Genomic DNA, 21,877 nt, shown 5'->3' on the forward strand with positions numbered 1-21,877 from the left:
ACCACTTGTAACATAAAAGTGGGTGGGACTTCTTTCTGCCTGTGAGGACCATATTAAAAAGATCCCCTCCCTGTTACTTGCAAATGTTAATGCTTCGTATTGTTTAAACAGGTGTCTTATAAACATGTTTATCCTCCATATATAGTAGGCTGTAAACATGTTTATTCCTAGTTAAAGCTAAACATTTTAACATCATAGTCTATGGGGACCGAGTCACTTTTGAACCTCAAGTAGCCATTTGAGGAACTGGAGCTTTATCTTCAGCCCGAAAGGTTGGAGTCTGGATAAAATATGAAGATACCACTAAATCTTAAATTCCGCTTTGACATAAGAAAAAGAGGCTTCTCTTGTTAGAAACTTTTATTTCGCCTCTACGACCTCTTTTTTTTTGAGCCTCTGTCCAAAATAAGCTTTTTCACCTCCACATAAAGCCAGCCTCCCTTGTAATTGAAAGTGGGTGGGACTTGTGTGTTCCTCTCACTGACATCATTAAGATCCAAGAGGAGAAAAACATCTAATAAACTGTGTGTTTATTAAATTAAAGCCTGAGCTTTTGGCTCAAGTGGATTATTTGTTCACACACTGACCTTGTTATTTGAAACATTAGCCATCTTTATTGGGAACATACATAACTGAAAAAGGATATATATGAGCGAAAAAAAACCCACAATCGCACAGACTGTATTTTGTATTTTTTGTGATAAGAAGCTACAGCCTGACTAGCTTAAACAGGACTGAGGTTGAATTGGGAGAAACTGGTGAGACTCCGGGCTTACAGCAGAGTCATGAGTGAAAAACCAGAGGAATGCACTCGCCCTCCATCATTATGAAAGAGCTCTCTGAATCACCACCATTAAAAGCCTCATTGTTGCTGTGAATGTGAAGCTAATTGGACTAACCCTGTGAGAGGGAGCTGCCGACTTCTCCGGGCCCCGTTAATTTGAGGAGTCGCAGCTGGCTACTCATGTGTGCCTCTGCCCGTTCTGTGTGCCTCACTTCCAGCCTTTAATTTAGCTCCACAGAAAGCTGCATAAAACAATACAGGGGGAAAAAAAGGGGGACGAGAGATCCCAAAATTAGCGTGGAAGAGATGATCTTGTAGTTTCTATGCCAAAAAGATTTAAAAAGGCTAATTTAAAGGCACTTTTCATGCCAGAAAGCAATCAGAGCCGAGAGCCTGGAAGGATCAGAGAGCATGTAAAAAAAGTTTTAATTTGAAGGGACACAGAAAAGAGGAATCCGAACGTTTTTATGGCTGAAAACAATGTAAGTCTTCGCTCTTGTATTTTATTTTTTTATTTTGTTTCAGACAACTATGGAGACCACAAACTGCTGGCTGCCTGGAGCCCACAGGAAAAAACAACCCTCCCTTTTAATTAGACCAGCTCACCAGATTAGGCCTCATTAGGCTGCAACACTGGAGTGCAGCTAAAGCCCGCGTAGGCCTCCAGCGCATCCCACTTTAATTGCTTCTGTAATGGCCTCAGCTCAGGCCTTTGAAATCCCATTCCTGTGGGTAATCAGCCATGTTTGTCTGAGAACCACAAGCGTTTCTCCCCTACTTACCCCTCAGTCTCAGGCAGCCAGAGCTAGCTCTTTAGCCCAATCACACACTTGTCACATGTGAGTCGAATGACTGAATTATTATTATTATTATTATTAGTTCTTCTGAAAGAACTCCAAATACTCAAGAATCAACAGTGAAATGATGGTTTGTACTGCAGCAGAGAGAATGTCAGCACAATGAAAACACGTCAGTATAAAGAGTAAAAATGTGAACAGTACTGCAGTAAACATTTAAACTACACAGTATATGTCACTGCAGCTGAGTAATCTTTCCAAACACGGTTACTGCATGAAGCTTAAACATGTTCCAGATGATACTTCTTTCATACAGCATCCTAGGAAAAAGGTACATCATGGGTGCTGCCGTGCTACGCCCAGTAGCAGCTGTGCTCCTAGTTGATCTAAGAGAAATTTTTACCTGTGTAGAAATGACTATGTTTCTAGAATCTTGACTTTCTTGTTTCGCTTATGTACTGAGAAAAAATTTAACTTCAAACTACAACATATAAAAAATATCTACAGAGTGCTTGAGGATGACTGTTTGTGCAGTTTGACATTAAAAACAAAGAACTAACTGAAGCTTGGTTAGGCTGCTTTGTGATCATGCCAACAAACATACTGCCCAACCACTTCTGAAGGACTGCCCTTCAGAAACAGAAGGTCCAGACTGCAGGGCGATGAAGCTTCTGTGGCTGAGGTGGCCATATTAGGGATATTCTCCCTCTGACATCACACGGATCCAAGAGCAGAAAAACCTGTCTGAAAGTGAGTATTGAGCGGTTTTAGCTGCTGTTTTAGCTCCTCCCATCCTTCTGTTGTCCCACGTAAACAGATGTAGGCGGAACTGATTCCATTTTTATGATATTGCAAAGATCCTAGAGCAGTAAAACCTCTCTGAAACTGAGTATTTAGAGCATCCTGAAGCCTAAACTATCTTATTTTGGTCCATAGTGCAGCATCGCTCAAACAAGTCCACCCTTTCAACTTTTTTCTGATTGGCTGGACCATGTAAAGAGAAGTGGGCAGGGCTCATTCCATCATCATGACATCACACAGAGCCAGAAATAGAAAAACAAAACAGTGAAACACTGTATTTTTACCCCCCCTTCCCATTTCCTTTTGATTGGCTGAGCCACATAACGAAAATTAGGCAGGGTTCATCTACTCTGTATGACATGAACATCGAGGGCAAACATGATAGGAGATAAATATCAAAGCCTGCTTTAATATTTCTTTAAATACAGTTTCCTAAATCAATAAAGAATGTTAGCATTTTTACTTTGTTGTTATCATGTTTACTGGAGATGAGGCAACAAAATTAAAAAATGAAACTGTGGCACAGATTGTGGTTAACTCAGACTGTCAGATGAGTCTTTATTCAAATAATCAGTCTTAGCTGTTTTATTAATCGCCATCAGCACACGGAGACAGGTGGAATCAACTTTAGCGCACTATAACTTTATCCTACAATGGTTCACATGGTAAAGCTTCCACAGCACTAATGCCATCAGTACAACAACAACAACATAAACATTGTTTTGCTAAAAGAGTATTACCTTCACACTCTTAATTCTTCTTAGTAGAAGGAAAAGTTGGACTTGGCCACTGCCATGTCACCCACTGTTGTAACTTTAACTTTATCATTCTTTGGCCTCCGCCATGTTGGTTTTCTGGAGCTGGAAGTGACCATATTTGGAGGAGAAGGTGCTGTGCCACGTTGTCAGCTAAAAGTGAGCAAGCCAGTTATTTTAAGCCTCAATAAAATCCAAACAGCTATAAACAAATGAACCCCACCGTACACCTGTTATTTAGGAGAAAACTGCTTCAAAGTTGGACATTATAACATGGGAGTGTATAGGGACTGACTCACCTTGGGAGCCAGGAACTGCACATATGCATAAGCTGATGTTTTATTCCACAACAGAAACTCAGTGATAGTAGCTTCTTCCTGAGAACAGGAAGAATTAAAAATCAAAGCCAGTCTTTAATAAAGTAAGTTAAATAAAGGGTCCGTCCTTGTTTTTGACACTACAGTCAAAAGACGACTGTTCTTGGTTTCCATTTGTAGTCATTTATATATATATGGCAGTACATCTCCCTTCACATATAGAACAGAGCAGGTATCAATGTCAGCAGATATGACACTGAAAAAGTCAGAAACGGCATTAAAAAGAGAAGCTCAGGTGGAGGTGGGTTGCAAAGCAGCTTGCACAGACTAAAACAGGTCATACAGAGTCACTGATATGAGACATGTGGAGGAGAACGAGCTGATTTAACTGGGAAAAGACAGTCTTAAAATTCATGGAGAAATCAATCCCATTGTCTGTGACATTCACACTGCCACTAGGGAGCAATTTCTCTTCACTAACTCGCTAAAATGTGAATATTTCACAGAGAAGTACACGTCTTTAAGTCAGTACAGATGTTATGGTGTCCAGGTGTCTCTCAGCGTGTCGAAGGAAACGTCGAGTAGCTAAAATGACGACACAACAGACCCAAACGAGTTTTACTCAAATATGTGGTCAAATATAGTTCACCTCCTGCAGGAGTCACATTGCTTTCATTGTCTTCTCCTCATTCAATGTCCACAGTAACTGGCTGGCTGGGAAAATTAAAATCACACAAATGGGACAGTTCCACTTTTCCTCTTTCAGCCAGGCCACAGCTAATCAGTGAAATCCCAACAGACCTCTTTCAGATTTTACTCCTCGTCATCTTCAGAGTCTGTTGGGAAGTTAAAATCTGAACCAGCGGCAAGGGTCCACGAGATCAGAGGGAGGTTGACCAGCGGTGGGATTTACAGCGAGGGGGAGAAGGTGAAGAGGAAAAAGGTGGGGGAGAAGGCACACATTTGGTTTTCCATCCTCTTCCTCAGCAGACCTGTAGATGGTAAAGAGAAGAGGTTATAAACCAAACCAATCACCAGCTTGGATAAACATCCATGAGTCTGCATTAAAGTTAAACTGACTGGAAAACAACAAAACAAAATTCCAATCCACTGGATTGGTCTGTTTCATTTTCATTAAGAACTCTTTTTTTATCTGCATGCTGTTAGTCCACATAAACTACTTCCAGGTGCAAACACCACATTTTGAATCATCTCCAGATCTTCTCCCCAACACGGAGAAAATTACTCTCAGCTGCTGATGAAGCAACTTTTGACTGAACTATCAACCTCTATTTAAGCCTCTGAAAAAAGGGGGATGGAGCAAAAAATACTCGCCAATTCATCAGCAGTTAAGCTCACATTTTTGCTTCATGAAAATCTTCCTGAATGAAAATGATGTCACTGTTCAAAAAAGTCTTAGTCCAGAAACTGCCTCTCACCTTCTGGTCAGACATGATGTTGTTGCCCTGCAGTGGAGTTGAGTGTCCGCCGAGCAGGCCTCCTCCCGGCCGGTCGTGCTCACAGAAGATTGTCCCGTTGACATAGTGGAAGCGATCGCCGGGAACCAGGCGGTTCCTGCATGTTGCACACGTGAAACACTAAAGAAAAACAAATAAATTGGATTAAAAGTTTCACCGGTCTGAAAAGATGAAAACATGTAAGGTTGACAACGCTGGACTGGTAGAAGATCACGCTCACCTTCAGGTGGTAAACGCTGCCTTGTGCTCGCATCACCATCTCGCTGGCAGGTATAGACTGTCCACAAGCGCTGCAGGCTCCACTGTGTCCAAACAGCCTGCACATGAAACCAAACAGTCATGCATCAACACAACAGCCATAAAGCAGATGTCGTGGGTTCTCAAATCCCATCTCTACTATTTCAGGTACCTGTGAAATGTTGAAATGTTAAGACATAAGTTCAATGCCACCAAATACGTCAAGATATCTTAATGCCAGAAAAAAAGTTGCCATCACAGCAGTAAATGTCAGTTTTTCTACATGCTGATGTAGTAAAGGAAAGAAATCTGTCAGATGAGTCTTTGGGCTTCAAGTGTAAGAAATAATGTATAAAATTACAGAAAAGACTCCTATAGTTATTATAAAACTGAAGGTTTTACTGTAGAATAACCTATGACCTCCTTCATATTTTCAAAAGCAGTCCAGCAGGCCGGATTAGAGTCTTTGTGAGGCAGATTCTGGCTTCCAGCCCTTATGTTTGACACCCCTGCCTTATATAAACACAGCATGTTGGCACCACTGAAGCTTGGGCAGAAGGGTAATAACAAAAGTTTGTGATTAAAGCTGTAAATGGTTTTAAGTCTTCATGCATCAGTTATATATAGTCTGTATTTAGCACCCATAAAAGGTCCAATGAGAGGGTATCGGCTCCGGGTCGTTTCAGTGTGGCGGCACACAGCAGCCGGTCCTCATCAGTCTGAACCTGGAGGAAGGTCAGTGCCTGTGTTGAACCTTTAAAGGAAGCTGCTGTCATCATTAAAGCTACACGTGAAACCCCGCGATACTCACTTGACCACTTTGGCGTCTCTCTCTTTCTCCCTCTTTCTTTGTCTTCCCCTTTCAATGACTCCACAGAGTAATGAATTTTTTATCTTAATCCAAACAGTCATTTAATGAGTGTGCCTGAGAGGATCCCTGTCCTCCTTAATTAACCCTCAGACACACACACACACACACTCCTCCCGAGTCTCAGTTAAGGCTCATCTTTCTTTAGCAGCATGACGAATCTAAGGACTCGACCCCAAACCAGACCTTAGGTAAGTCCACCTCAGCTCAAGGTTTGGATAATTTAGCCATGGCTTTCCTGTCTGTTGGTCAGTGTCTGTAGCTTTGAGTTCATGGGATGGATGGCGGTTGGAGGTCCTCCCCACTCAAACACAAATTAGCCGAAATCCACTGTAGGACTATTTATACATATTTTGAGCTCTTTATTTGCACTCCTGCCACAGAACGGAACAAACGGCTGCCAAGCGAGAAATCTGAGGCGGCTGTAATTCTGGAGTGGCACTGGAAGTCCAGAGTGGATTTAAATCAGACGTTTCTTCAGCTCGTTTGCGGCTGGAAACACACGCAGGGTTTTTTTTGTTTGTTTTTTTGTGAAAATTAGGTCTGGTGTCAGGTGCCAAAAAGCTAGCACTTGAACATCAGTACAAAACGGCCACATGATGCTGTGAACATTTGGCTTTCAAGCCAATCAAAATGTACGCTGGTTCTCAAAAGCCATCAAAGCAGGAGAGCTTTCACACTGACTGGACTGCTTCTCAAGTGCTCCATCACTGCTGATTGGGCCAAAAATAAGAGGTATTGGTGGAGTTAAAAGCACACATGACTTCAATTTCCACAAGAGTAACAAAAGCCATGAGCTGAATTAAAAAAAAAAAAAAATCTATTCAAAAGCATTCAGCCAATCAAAAAAGGCAAAATAGGAAGTGACTAGACCAGGGCGATATGACAAAAAATATTTATCACGACATACATTTGAAAATTTGCAATAACGATATAACTGACGTAGAGCTGGGCGATATAAGATTTTTTCATATCACGATATGTTTTTTTCATTTCAGGCGATAACGATATCTATCACGATATAAGCCAAATAACTATATTTGTAAGATTTAAATGTGCCGTTGCTCACAAGTAAAATGTGAAATAATCAGCAGCTTGTTTTTATTTAAATATTTGTTTCCCATAATAAGTTCAACAGGGTAGATGTACTTAAGGAACATGAGACTTTTTCAGATAAATAAAGGCAAATATTGCAAACTACACAAAAGGCAGCCGCTAAAGCGTTTAAGTTTCAAAATAGAACAAACAAAACAGACTAAATTGTCAATTCAACTTAGAAACAAAATATTAATTCTAAAAATAAATCTTAGTTTGTTTTACAGAATAACAGACAAAATTGACTAACTTTTGTCAATATCAAATAAACTGAGAACTAAAAGGAAATTCTCAATCTCTCCTTGTTGTATAGCTGAGCTTTTCAAACAGTTTTAACAGTTACTTTAGTCTGACAAAAGCCGAATGACGAATTAGCGCTTCCAGTCAGAGACTGAGGCTACGTCCACACGTACACGGGTATTTTTGAAAACGGAGATTTTCCGTGTTCGTTTTAAAAAATAATCCCGTCCACACATAAAGGCAGAAATGAAGGAAAACGCTGCTATGAACATGCCAAAGCAGCAGGTGGCGCTAGATTCCTAACCGTGCAGAAATGTTGGCCAATCAGAAGTCTAGAAGCCTCGGTGGGAAAAAGTAAACAAAGCTGGGGCATAGAAGCAGAACCGAGTCGTATGTGTGGAGGGACAGTAACTGTGTGTATATGTAAGCATTTAAACACTGCAGAGAGTAGAATTAACAGTAACAGTATTGTAGAAATTCATTTCACCGAAACAATAACGTGGCGCACAGTGTGACGTCAAAAAATGCGCACACCTTTGACGCTGCGTTTTCTCCGTTTTTCTAGTCCACACGTAAATGCAAAAACTGAGTTTTCGAAAATATCCACCCTGGCCGGAGTTTTTAAAAATCTTCGTTTTCAGTGACCAAAAACGCCGTTTACATGTGGACGAAAGGTGCAAACGCATAGAAAAATCTGCGTTTTCAAAAATACCCGGGTACGTGTGGACGTAGCGCATGCACCAGTTTATTGTATGTCCAGACTTGCTTTCGGCACAATTTACAGTGAACGCTACTGTTTTTTGTCAGACTTGAAATAGCCGAAATACCTTCACACTACGGAACTTCTATGGCTCTTCCGTTCGACAATCTCTCCGGCGTTGGAACCATCATCTGTTTTCTCTTCGGTCACGCTCGGTTGATTTCTCTAGTCGGCACACTCATTTCCTCCATTACCCGGGCGGTACGGTGGCTGGCTGCTTCCCAAACAAATACACATGTGCGGCTTGGCACTTGTGCTGTACGTATCAAGTCACGTGACGTGACGCTGCGGCTGTGATTGGTTGATTGGTTCGGCTCTGCGCTACTTAATTTGGATTGGCTGACCTTTTTTTTTTTTTTTTTTTTAAAAGAGGACAAGAGCGGCGAGGTCTATCGCGATAGTTAAATTTTTCTATCGAGAAAAAGTTATATCGCAATACATATCGTTATTGTTCTATCGCCCAGCTCTAAACTGACGATATAATTGACACTAGACAAAATGCTTTACAACTCCACAACTTTATTAGTGCAAAAAACCCCAAAAACATCAATGTATTTTCACTTAAACAAGCAGCTGTTTTTTATGTGCATTAAAGTTATATAAAAAATTAACAGTGCAAATGCAAATTCCTTGCTGACAGTTTAACCAAAAGGCATTTCCAGTGGAAACTGGCTGCCAGATCCTCAGCATAACCATGTATAATATCCACAAAACTTAAAAAGTGGTTATACACACACAATACGGTAATATTATGTTGAAGCACAGTACGTATCACTCTGCGAGGCTCCTGCCTACGATAGCCGCAATGCTCCGACAGTCCATCAAGCGGTGCGGGTTCATAGCTTAGCAAAGTCGTACTGAAACATTTGACAGATTTTCGAGTGCCGTGTACGACATAAAATCGTTTCGAGGTCAGTAAACACAACCAGAATTCATACATAAGGCACACGGGATTATAAGGGGCACTGTCGATTTTCAGAAAAATCAAAGGATTGATTTTAAGTGTGCCGTCTTTTCCAAACAACACGTAATAACGACGGCCCGCTAGCATGCTCTACCAAAAATAGTGCTTTGTTGTGTATCTGACGGGCGAAAGCTAAACCAGTTCCACACCACTGAAGTTGTAGCATTTTTACAAACCAATTTTGGTTCATCTGTTTCATTTAACGATCCGCTTTCGCCCTTCTCATTCTCTGTCGCCGTCATGCTTTTTCCGCCATGTGCATATGAAAACAAAGGCACTGCACATGTGTGTTTTACCCATATTATATCACAATATTTCATTTTCTTATCGTTTGCCCGACATTATACCGGTATTACTGTGAACAGTATGATATGGCCCAGCCCTAGAAGTGACATCACAAAGCAGCATTCATAAAACAAAACGTAGCTCATGGGATCACTAATCTTATTTTGGACGAACCACAGTAAAGTCACTAGAGGGTGCTACAATGACCAGGAATCATAGACTGTATATAAAAAATGGACACTGCCAACATGCTAGCTTGCACTGCTTTGAGGTTTTGTATTTTGAAGCTTGAACGGGCACATTCCAAAAACATGTATAGTTACTAACAACGAGAGAATAGTGATAGAAACCAAAGGTATTTTTGTAGAAGGCTGTAAACATGTTTATTTCTGCTCTAAAGTTAGACACATTGACACAGGAGTCTATGGGGCTGATTCAGTGCCTGAGCCAGCCTCAAGTGGTCACTAGAGGAACTGCAGGTTCTAACATGAGAAGCCATCACATCTCAGCACCTGAGCTTCCTGAGACCAAACTGGTGTATCGACTTGGCACACGTTCCCAAAGCTGTCAAAAAAAAAAAAAAAAAAAAAAAAAAAAAAAGCAGCATTCAACAACTGAAGAGCTCCCTGTTAGTTTAGAATCATAGTTTGATTGTGACTCGACTGACCAGTCTGTTTTGTAAAAGGCAGATTTTTGCCTTCAGTGAAGACTTTTTCAGTTTGGATGAGTTTGAATGAGCTTAATCATGAGCCAGTCATGAATGCATAGGAACCTGTGAGAGTCCAGCTTCTAATTTGGAGTCACACCAGTGCAAAAACCGCATGAATACTAATCAGGGACATTTATATGCACCTGCATAAACATCCCATTTTACGGCTGGATCGAATGTGGAATTTCCTCCAACACACTGCAGACCTCTCATGATTATTCAGTGTATCTTATTGCAGATTGTGGCGTAATCCGACCGTACAGTCAGAGCTTTATTTATTTCATGAGAGGCTGCTGTATTATTACTGGCCTGATGCACAAAGTCTGCTGTGTCTCAGGGTCCTCCTCAGCAGCTTTCCAGATCCAGCCCTCAGTTTTTCCTAGAGATGCCCACAAAACCCCTGCCTGCACCTCCCTCACACACACTAACACACACACACGTTTCACGTTTCTGAAAAGCCTCACCTGATGTAGTCGTTCTTGCAGAGGATCATGCCGCCTTTGCTGTAGCAGGTACTACTGTACTCGCCCAGCTGAGCGTGGCAGCAGGAGCACTTGAGGCAGCGCGTGTGCCAGTACCGCTCCATCGAGAAGAGCAGGAAGCGGTCCGCGATACGACCCCCGCATCCTGCACACGACCTGCCCGCTGTCCCGCCGCCGCTGCCCATCACCGCTACTGTGGGTGCCTCCACCCTGCTGTTCACCATCGCCACTGGAGGGTAAAAGGAAAGAGGAACCATTGGAGGTTAGATATAAAAAAGGTGTCAAAGATGAGACCAAATAAAAGCGTGTCAGTGATGTTAACTCCAAACCTGAGGCTGCGACTCACTTTCTAATATTAATAATTACTTTCAGATTTTGAAGTTGTTGCCACCTAACTGATGATCAGTGTGGGACAGCATGGCAGGGTGAGAAAACCAGGATTGGACTGGACCATGATATTTTTCTAAACTAGCTGTAAATGCTTCTTTTCTACTCGAGCACTTAGAGCACATTATACAACATGTCTCATTCACCCACACACGCAAGCACTTTTCTCTACACACAAGTGCTTTCCATCCAGCATTCACACGCATTCACACTCCAATGAGCGAATCAGGACCAACTCTGGGTTTGGTTTCTTTCCCAAGGATACCTTATCGAAATACCGACCTTCTGATTGGTAGATGACCTGCTCTACCTCCTGTGCCACAGCTGCCTCTTGTTGTATAACCACCAGAAGCCCTCTGACACACCAACTGTCAACTAATGACATATTTCTTCTCCTCCAAACAACGCTAAGTTGAATATTTTTCTGTAGCCACAGTTTTTAGTGTTTGTACTTAGTTTGGAGACTAAGTTGGGTATCTGGTATCTATCTATTGGATATCTATTAGAGAGGAGGGTGGGAGCTCAGAGTACAGACGCTGCTCCTCAAGACCAAAAAGAAATGCATGGAAGGAGATGCTGGGGTAGACCCAGGGTCTACCCTCAGTTTGAGAGGAGCTTGACAGGTTGAAGGGAGGTCTGGGCCCACTTATGGAGTGAGACTTTTACCTGAATAATTAAAGGCTCATAAAACAGTGCATGAGGCAGGAGCATATCCTTGAATATGAATGTAATACACAAACATAAGAACGATCCCCAAACAAGCTCAAAGATGGTAAAACAAAACCACACACACTCTTCTGAACCTGATAAACGAGCCCCGTGAGCAGGGAATCTGTGCAGGATCTGGGCCTTGATTTAATTCTTTCCTTCATCATCTCTTTTTAAACATTACGGAAACACATGTACCGTCGGGCAGCATTCAGCATATTCCTCCTCACTCTCGTTTTTCCATTACAGAACTGAGCTGATTTCATGCACAGCTGGGAATAATATTGCTTTTGAGTACAACCACAGCAGTGTGTGTGCCGCTCAGCAATGAGTCAGCAACACTGCCTCTTCAGCCGCTTCCATGATTTATAATTAGGGCCAACAACAACATAAAATAATTGCAGGGCTAGATTTCATTTTCCAAATGAGCAACAGCAGCACAATTTGTCCTCCAGAGCGTCTAATTTCAGCAAGGGCATGTTTAGCTTTACGACTAGCCTTCCCACAAGATCATTTGAGATTGCAGCAAGCAGCAGCTGGTCCTCTGCGGCGAGGCGGGCTGCCCTCAATACCCTCATTTTCTAGAGTAGACACCTGGCTCTAATCAACCACAGGAACACCATGTTAAGAAGCCCAAGGCTACGTTCAAACCACAAACAGCCACACGCGCTGGGACCAAACCTTCTTATTAGTGACGGCTCAGTCATGAATGAGTCAATCCTCTGAATGAGAAGTGAGGCCATTTATTTAATCCACAAATGAAACCTTTACATTTGAAATGGGTGAAAACTCGAGCTCATCGTTTTAGCCTTAAATTCTCCTCGAGGTGTTTAAACAGCTTGTAGTGCACAGCAGGACAAACCACAGACACAAAGCGTGACTAAATCCGACAACTTTCTCTACCAGAAAGACATAAAACTAAACAGTGCACAGTCGGGGGTTTGCATTCAAATCTGTGGACCTGGGCTCTGTGCTTCCCTCTCTACTTCCTGCCATGAATCTCCTGTTCCAAAGCTGGATTTTCACATTAAACACGTCCAAAATTTCAAATAATGAGCTCAGTGTTTCTACAAGTAATCCCTGTGAGCGGAACACTAATTTGTCACTGTTTTTTCTACTCTTGGCTCTGTTTGATGTCAGACCTTACACATATGGGTTTATGAGGGGCAGCCAATCAGAAGAAAGCTTGCTTAAAGGGGGAGGATGCAGAATAGCTTGTTTTAGACAAGATGAACTGAAGGCCCAGTATAAGATAGGGTTATTTTGAACTGTGAATCATGCAAAGCTGCTTTATTAGAGTCCAAAAATAGAATTAAAGAAGCTGGAAATGAACCGACGGGTCCTTCTTCATGTGTCTGCTGACAATGAAAGACAAGAATGATTACATAAACCTGCATCACTGGTATACTTTAAATTCACTTTGTATATAATCAGTACATTGCCCTGATATTTGGGGCTACATGGGCTGCAGTTCTTCAAATGCCCACTTGAGGTTCCTGTGAGTCAATCCCCATAGACTCCCATGTTCAAATTCAACAGCAGAAATAAACTGCTTTGGTCTCCATCCATCCATTCATTCGCTTCCGCTTATCCTTTTCAGGGTTGCGGGGGGCGCTGGAGCCTATCCCAGCTGTCGTAGGGCGAGAGGCGGGGTACACCCTGGACAGGTCGCCAGTCTGTCGCAGGGCCAACACACAGGGACAGACAACCATTCGCGCTCACATTCACACCTAGTGGCAATTTGGATTATCCAATTAACCTATCCCCACAAGCTGCATGTCTTTGGACGGTGGGAGGAAGCCGGAGTACCCGGAGGGAACCCACGCAAACACGGGGAGAACATGCAAACTCCACACAGAAAGACCCCGGCCTGATGATGGAATTGAACTCAGGACCTTCTTGCTGTGCGGCAACAGTGCTAACCACCGCGCCACCGTGCTGCCCTGCTTTGGTCTCGATAGCTATTTTTCTCCTTCTTAGCCAGTTATCAGGGGTGTAAAAGCAAAAGACAGGGACGTGCCTGATGTGGTCATCTCAGAGAGACAGAAGCTACACCCACATGTGTTTACAAGTGGCACCCAATCAGAAGAAAGTAAAAGTAATCTCAACTTGGAGGCAATTAAAGTGACGTCCAATAAGTGTGAAGTATACTGATCATTGTCATAATGTAGCGCCAACTGTTATTAGCTACAAACTGATGGAAACTGAGCCATTTCCGCCTCAGTGGGCTTTTTCATCCAACCAAGATCAAAAGCATTTATAGCTGACCAACTCATTACTAAACCTATCCTGAAGTTCAACCTCTGACCTCACGCTCCCGTTAGCATAAATCCAAAAGGTCATCACAAGGTCAATAATTCTGGATCTGTTCCCACTTGGTGTTTTTAATGTGACCGTGTGCCTAAACATCTCTTTCTCCTCCTTCTGTCTCCTGTCTTTGGTGCCAGATTCCTCTGGGTGGCACATCACCAGCCGTGAAATCAATTAGCGGCCCGAGTCTGCAAAGCATAACAGCTCCCCTCCCACCCCTGTGAAATAAAGTGAAAACCTGTACATCGTCACGAGTTTGTCTCTACAGTGGCATCCAAAACACAACCCTGTCCTCTGGATATCATTCAGGTGGTGAATCAGACCTGACCGGCTCATATGCAGACTAAAAAGGATAAGAAACCTCAGTTAATGAGTCTGAAACCTTTAAAAGAACACACGTGCACACACACACACACACACACACACACACACACACACACAGCTCTTTAACCTGAAAAATGTCCAAACGTTCCCAAAACAAAACTGTGGAGCAGCGGCCAATGCAATCATCACACTAACACCTGTGTTAATTCGAGAAGATTCGAGACAGCTGCCAAAAACCTCTATGATACAATTCTTATCCAATTAAAATGCAAATCCTGCTTTTAATCATCTCCTGCAGCACACAAAGCCTCAGCGTGTCTCACTGCTGAGACGGGGACGTTTCAGGCTACAGATACTCAGATTTATACCCAGCAGGTCGTACGATATATTTGCAGAAAGTAAATATCTTTGTCTAAACAAAAGCTGCTTCTGTGTAAAAGTGTAATTATGTTGCCATATTTACCAGGACGTTTGTCACATTTTGGGTTCAGTCATTGTGTTTTCATGAATGTTTTATCATCTTCTGGAATGTTACCAGAAGCTTTATTTTATAATTTCTGGATGCTTTATGGAAAATCTGCTTTGTTGTGTAATCTGGGCGTGATGTTTTTTTGTTTGCAAGTTATCTGAAAGGTTTTCTGGAAACATTGCAGTTCTGAAACATTTGTCATGCTTTGCTGTTGTGTTTTTGTATTCTCATAAAAGTTCTGGAATGTCGTGTTTCCTGAACAATTCTCTCGTTAGGTTTCTGTGTTGTTGTTATTTTCATATTTTCCTAATATTAATTACTTTTTTTAATGTTCCTTTTTGCAGAAATGTGATTTCTGAAACATATTTCTGGTTTTGCTGCTGTGTAACATGTACAGGACATGTGGTTTCCTGAATGTGTTTCCTGAAGTGGAACTTCTTCTGGAATGGCATTGTGATTTCGTAAAGAAGAAGGAGTGTTTTACAGATTTTTGCCTTGGTGCAGTCAGGTGGTTTTTATTTTCCCATTTTGTTTGCCGGAAATGTCATTTTGTCGTTTCCTGCTGAAAGCTTTCCCGTCTACTTCTTAGTTTCCTCTAAAGCCTGATAAAACGCTGCACAGACTTCCGATTCTTCCTTCCTGCACACGCAGGTCTGACCATGTCATTTCCAGCTCCACACTCACCTGTGTGGGCTTTACTTTCTGAGCTTCCCCTCGGGGTGTCAGCAGCAAACACTACGTGCTTTCAAACCGCTGCCGGTGAGCTCTGCTGCATGGCCGCTGAACCACCACAACACTCGCTGAAGCTTGGCTCTTCAAACGAGTCTTCATCTTCGAGTCTTTTTGGTCGGATGTTTGGCTCTGGTGTCAGACTGTAGTTAGTGGAATCTGACTGAAAGCTGGCCAGAACATTCAGGCTGTGAGTATCTGTGTGACTTCTCGGTGAAGCTGAGCGTCACACAAACATTATGATCACATCCAGCAAACTGAACTGTTCCCACCTTTGCTTTTTCTTTCTTTATTAGCAGCTCTTTAATCCTAAAGAATCGCCGGTAAAGGAATAGCTGCGTGTGATGGAGCAGTGAATAAACACAGGGGCTAATGAAGAGACACAAACTGGTGAATCAGATCCAGTTTCAGGCTGATTGGGTTGACAACAGCTCTTTTTTTTTTTTCCTGGCAGTTGACGGATGTTCCTCATATTAAGAAAAATCTTCGTTCTGTGCAGATTGGAGGACCTCAATTAGTCTAAAAGGAAAGGGTTTAAGAGTATAATGTGTCACAGGGTGTATCAGGTTATGGCTGATATGTCATCTAGTAATTCATCACAGTCCACAGGACTCCCAGTTTGAGTGGCTTATATTCCCTTTTAATCAATCTTTTTAATCATTTCTTTCACTCAGTGTTTCTTATTCCATTTAAATTGTGTTTGCCTGATTTTTTATTTTTTATTTAAGCACTTAATAGTTATTTGCCATTTAAGCTTGTGACCATCAGGACTGTATTTCAGCTTTTTACTGGTTCCAGCATCACCCCAGTCCTGACATCTCACCACTGGCTTCTTATTTGGTTTAGAGAAGACAGTGGTGAGATGTAAGGAAAGATTTGGGGGGGAGAAAGGAGCAAAGAAAGGAAATTCCAGTAGAAGAAAGGAGAGAACCTAAAGAAAGAAGAAAGGGGAAAACAAGGACACAAGCTAAGAAAAAAGGATAGATAACAAGGATAGAGGCAAGTAAGTAAGACAATAAGGGCAAAGTGAGGAAGGGATAGGTAAGGAAGAAAGGTAAAAATGCAGGATGGGGAAAAATAAGGACAGGGAAGCAAGGAACAAAGAAACAAATGAATGAAGAGAAAGGAAGGAAAATGGGGTATTCAAAAAGAAAGGAAAACAAGGAAGGAAGGATAGAAGAAAGAAAGGGGAAATAAAGGCGAGAATGAAGGCTTGATAAATGGAAGAAAAGCAAAACAACTAAGCAAAGAGGGAGGAGTGAATGGAAATGCAAGGAAGATAGGTAAGGAAGCACAATAGAGAAGAAAATAATGATTGACAGAAAGGACAAAAAAGGAATGAAGTGAAAGAGAAGAAAGTAAAGAAAGAAGAAAACAGGAAGGTAAAGTAAAGAAAGTAAGAAGAAAAGCTAGGGGAATAAGAGTAGAAGATGAAAAGGAAGGAAGAAAGAAGGAGGGTAAAAGGAAGGGTAAGAGTAAAAGACAGGATAGGAGGAAGAAATGAAAGAAAGAAACGGAACGAAGGACAGATGCCCTGAATGGTTTGCAGCCATTTTAGCGGCTGCTGGATGCTGACAGGACGAACTGTGCACCAGTTGTTTTATTCTGAAATTATGAAGTGCTTCCTTCCTTCTTTTTTCAAAGCAGCTCAGTGAAGCCTCCTCCACACTCTTCAGAGGTGTAATTAACAAATAAGCTGCTTTCAGTCTGAGGGGGTAAAAGTGACTAAACGAGCCCGAGCGAGGGCGCGCCGGTCACACAGATCCAGTTTCTTCTCCTGAGACTCTCACAGAGAGACGTGCCGTTTCATTAAAACAGGCCTCTTTTTAATTAACACCGAGGGCACGGGTTCGTGTGGCAGCAGCGATCCTGCTCGCAGTTTCAGTCAAATTAAAAAGACGCAGCTCTGCCGCAGAAGCAAGAGCTGATAGAAATATCCTTTTTAATAAAAATTTGATCAAATTTATTCAGTCAGTCGCTCGTTTAGGAAAACAGTTTCAGAGACAACCTGCAGATTCTCCCACAGAGACTTTCCTGTGGTGCTGAGAGCTGAACGAGTACAGCTCAGATCACTTAAACACACCGACACACACACGCCTGTAACGACGTGATGAAAGTTCACTGCATGCAGCAGGTTTACTGTATATGAAAGAGGGACATGGCCACTGTGATGTCCCTCGTTAGTGAAGTCCTGTTCTGAGTATTTTCCCGCCTTTTTTGGCTCTTAATGGGACCTATAATTAACAACACGGTTTTTAATATGACCTAAAACCAAGATCATAAGTTCATCATGAGGATCTTGAGAGACACTGCGTCATTTTCGCACAGACTGTTTAATCAGAGCAGTCGCCCCCTGCTGGTCATTAGAAAAAACAGGTTTAAGCGGCTTCACTTTTCAATAATGTCTTTTTTATAAAGAGCATCGTTGACACCAACAGTGATGGATGAAGCATACATGCCAATAGTTTTTTACATTTATTGCAACTCTTGATTTTTAGTTATTTATTTTTAGGAGCTTTTCTGATCATTTGATTTTGATTCTTATTCATAAGCTTGTGTTTGTTATTTTTGTGAAGTCAGAATAAAAATATTTAGCTATAATAACTGAATTAAAGCACAAGTTTGAATGAACAAGTCAGCGGATATTTTACTTGAGCGTAATTTTCCTCTCTGAATGATTCATTACACAGAATTAAAAGTCATTCACTTACAGCAGAGGTCGTGAAACAGCTTTTTGAAAATGTGCTTTTGGGTATTCTCTGTTTAAACTCATTTATAAAACAGTATAATCATCAGGCAGTTAGCGCTGTTCGATATAACGATATATATCAGATGACGATATAAAAACGTCTGTCGTTTCATTTTACGCTATCGTTTGTTTCGTGGTGTCGCAAAATAAACTGTTTACGGAAATATTTTTCATTATTTTGATGGTCACTGTAGCGGCTATATTAATTTCTTAAAGTTCTCTCTTTCTCTTATATTTTATATAACCACACTACAGACGGACAAGCGCCTGTTTTTATGCGTTGTGGTTAGCAACAACGATGGTAACACCATCGCGTGTCCGCTTGTTTATGTTCCACATAAACCTTTCACAATTAAGCTCAAGATCCTGTTGAGACTTTTCAAAATAAACTGAATCACGTGAAAGAGCAGATTATTTACAGATGAGAAGTAAAAAAGAGCCGCCAGGTGCTAAAAACTAAACCTTAGACTCAAACGTTAGAACAGCCTTTTCCCCGCAGCACGCCGTGTAATAAATACTCACAAAGAAAACGGCGGCCGTTACAACTTATGTCTAAAAATGTATCGTTTCATGCGTCGGTTAAAACACTCGACTCCAGCTACATGACGTGGAAACGCTGGAAACACTTCCCGCAAGTCGAGCTGCCCGAGATTCACAGAATTTACAGAAAATGTTACATTTTTGTGATTTAAATCGTTATCGGGATGATAACGATTAAGAGCTCTAAATAGAGTGTGTGTAGTGCTGAGTTAGAGTACACTCGCCCACATCTGCTAACACATTTTTCTACAAGTTTTCCAATTTCTTTTGAAAAAAACAACAAACAAAAACAAAACAAAACACAAAACATTTTTTAAACTACATTTACAAAACTGAGTGTTTGCTCAAAGTCACAAAATGTTTCATACCAGACACATAAACAAAGCCAGCCAAAATATTACCAGTGCCGAGCATTTATTACACGCTGCGGCATGAAAATGAAAAACACAGACTTCAGGACATGACGCCCGAGTCGTTCCAACCTACTCGGGCTGTTTTGTTCCATAAAAGTCACAATGTGAAGCAGAAACTCCAGAAACAAACCACAGGCCGGGTAAAACATCTGAAACCTGAAGTTATGAACCTTAAACCTGCACTCTTTATAATGACCAGCAGGGGCCGACCTGCTTCTCCTGCGATCTCCGACCCAACAACACTTTGTCCAAATTATTAAATCAATCAATAAATAAATTTACCAAAAATGATAAATAAATGATTTTTAATAAATTATGATGCAATTAAAGAAAAAAGGACGATAAAACAGAGGATGCTCATAGGCTAACGACTTGATTTCACCAAAATGATTATAGCAACTAACCCATGAGTGATGTCACAGTGGCTACTGCCATCTTTTATATACAGTCTATCATATCAACTATCTCTTGGCCTCTCAGGATGAACATTTTTTATTTGTTTTTAGTTTGAATCTGCAGTTGTGTTTAACAAAAAAGGTTAAATGAGATCTGAGATTGGTTTTAAAAGTGGGTGAATATATTAAGTTAGTGAGGACAGCAGTGTTATAGCATCTAAACTTAAATCCATGTGCACAGTCCTTTTTAAATAACCAAAAATGAACGTGTGTTCCTACAAGTCTGATGAGATATGATGTAAACACTTCTTATATCAAAGAGTAAGGTAGGACAAAGCAGATTCTCTGGTTCCACTTCATCACTTTGTGAACATAAATGAAGCAGCACATTCCTGTTTTCACTTCATATTTTTGTCATTTCATAGAATAAAAACGGGCGGATGAGCTTGGAAAGACTTTGGCTTCATGTCCTGGACCCTGCCTGTTGTAAATGTCATGCTGCAGTGTGAAATAAAGACTCGGTGTTGATGCTTTTCTGAGAATATCATGCGGTTTGGAGCAAAGACAAAACTGTGTTTGTGCGTTTGCTTGTTTCTGAAGAGTCAGAAGTTTTAAAAATGCTGTCTGAAAAGAAATGTGTCTGAGAAAGTGTAAATATTAAAGACAAAAACATCAAATCTGAGGCTTAAATCGCGGTAAATATTTCAGTCTGGTTTAATTTCATTCCGCTGACAGTAAAATAGTCCTTTCAGGTTCGTGAACTCACCTCCGCGCTTTGAACTTGAATCTCTCTGTTCGTCCACCTAATGTTTGTGCCAAAGGTCAAACAGCTGGGAACTTTTCGGCTCAGTATTCCTGTGAAGGAGCTCCTCTCCGCTCTTCTTCCATGCAGTCTTCTGCTTTTTTCTTGCAGATGTTTGAGCGCTCTCTCGCTCTCTCTTTCTTTTTCTCTCTCCTGTACCTACTGCGCTTTGTTCGCGCACTGAGCTGTTCACGGAGGAGCGCTCCTCCCCAATTTAAACCAGCCAGGCCACGCCTCCTCTGCGTCACGAAATGGGCGTGGTTACTGCCTGTGGTCAGGAAGATGGATGACTGCTGATCTAAAATCTAAATATGCCATAATTATCTCCTGACTGTGACTGCAAACAGTCGTTTATTCACATGACGCTTTGCTTCAAGAGAGAAATTATTCTTCTTACAACAACAGGGATTTATTACTAAATAAAAACAGAATCAATAAATAACTCAAATCAGTTTAACTTAAAGAGTTAGGCTTTCTGCTCCAGATTTATTTATAATATTTATTTAAATCTAATTTTATTTATGTATTTATGTAGTTTAATGGGCGTGTTTCTAATTTATTGTTCGAATGTGAAGAGCCAATCCTGAAATAAAAGGAGTCCAAGAGGACCAAGAAACAAAGAAGGAAGGAAAGTATAAGAAGGAATGGAGAAGGATGCTAAGGGGAAGAAAGGAAGGCATTTAGGAAGAAGGGATAAAAGGATGTTAAAAATTAAGGAAATTACAGTTCAAATGGAAAGGACCAGGGGAGGAAAAAATTAAAGAGCAACAGGTAATGAATGAATGAAGGAAGGAAATTAGGAACATGGAAAATAAGGAAGAAAAAGAAAAGAAGGAAGGAAGAAAGGGTGACAGACGGACTCAAAAAGTAAGGAATATGGAAGGAAGGAAGGAAGGAAGGAAGGAAGGAAGTTGGGAACAAGGTAAGAAAGGAAAGTTTGAAGGGGGAATGAGAAAAAGGAGAAAAAGTAGAAAAGTATGAAGGACGGTATAGGAGCAAGAGAAATAAGGATTTAAGGATGAAAGTGAAAAGAAGGAAGGTAGGAAGGAAAAGAAGAAGTGAAATAAATTAGTAAGGAAGTAAACTGCATGTCTATTATATTTATAATTATTATTATTATTTTAAGTTCGTTTCACCTGTCTTTTATATACAGTCTATGGATGAGGGTAATTATGAACCTTTGGAATTAATTTCTGACTTTAAGTTTATTAAAAGTCTCCCCTCCTTCACTGAAGATTCATTAGTATATGCACAATAAGACCATGACAAGCCTCACATGTAACACCTCCTCTGGTAATAAGCCCACACATGATCTTGTTCTGAGGACGCTGGTGTTGTTGGAGGGGGGGATCTGTAGTGTGTGTGAAGCTTTTTAAACTAAAGGGGGGCTCCGGGGAGAGCAGCTCTAACCACAGTGTCAGTTCCCTGTCAACACCTTTAATTATGTGGTTATTTATAGCTGCGCGGGCGCCTCTTGTG

General features: G+C 41.3%; 1 protein-coding gene across 1 annotated transcript; it reads right to left on the reverse strand.

The window, feature by feature from the left end:
• Positions 1–2,821: 2,821 nt before the first annotated feature.
• Positions 2,822–20,571, reverse strand: lmo4la (LIM domain only 4-like a). Its single transcript, XM_085413349.1, has 5 exons — positions 20,363–20,571; positions 10,555–10,801; positions 5,153–5,249; positions 4,894–5,052; positions 2,822–4,446 (listed from the first exon to the last, which is right to left on the reverse strand). Exons 2-5 carry the CDS (start codon positions 10,794–10,796, stop codon positions 4,438–4,440), a joined length of 507 nt encoding a protein of 168 aa, XP_085269475.1. The 5' UTR covers positions 10,797–10,801; positions 20,363–20,571; the 3' UTR covers positions 2,822–4,437.
• Between the last annotated feature and the right edge of the window lie 1,306 nt (positions 20,572–21,877).

Source organism: Rhamphochromis longiceps, linkage group LG7 (genome assembly GCF_057381845.1).
Source record: "Rhamphochromis longiceps isolate RC_006_pf linkage group LG7, R_longiceps_female_GT1.1, whole genome shotgun sequence".
Lineage (NCBI taxonomy): Eukaryota > Metazoa > Chordata > Actinopteri > Cichliformes > Cichlidae > Rhamphochromis > Rhamphochromis longiceps.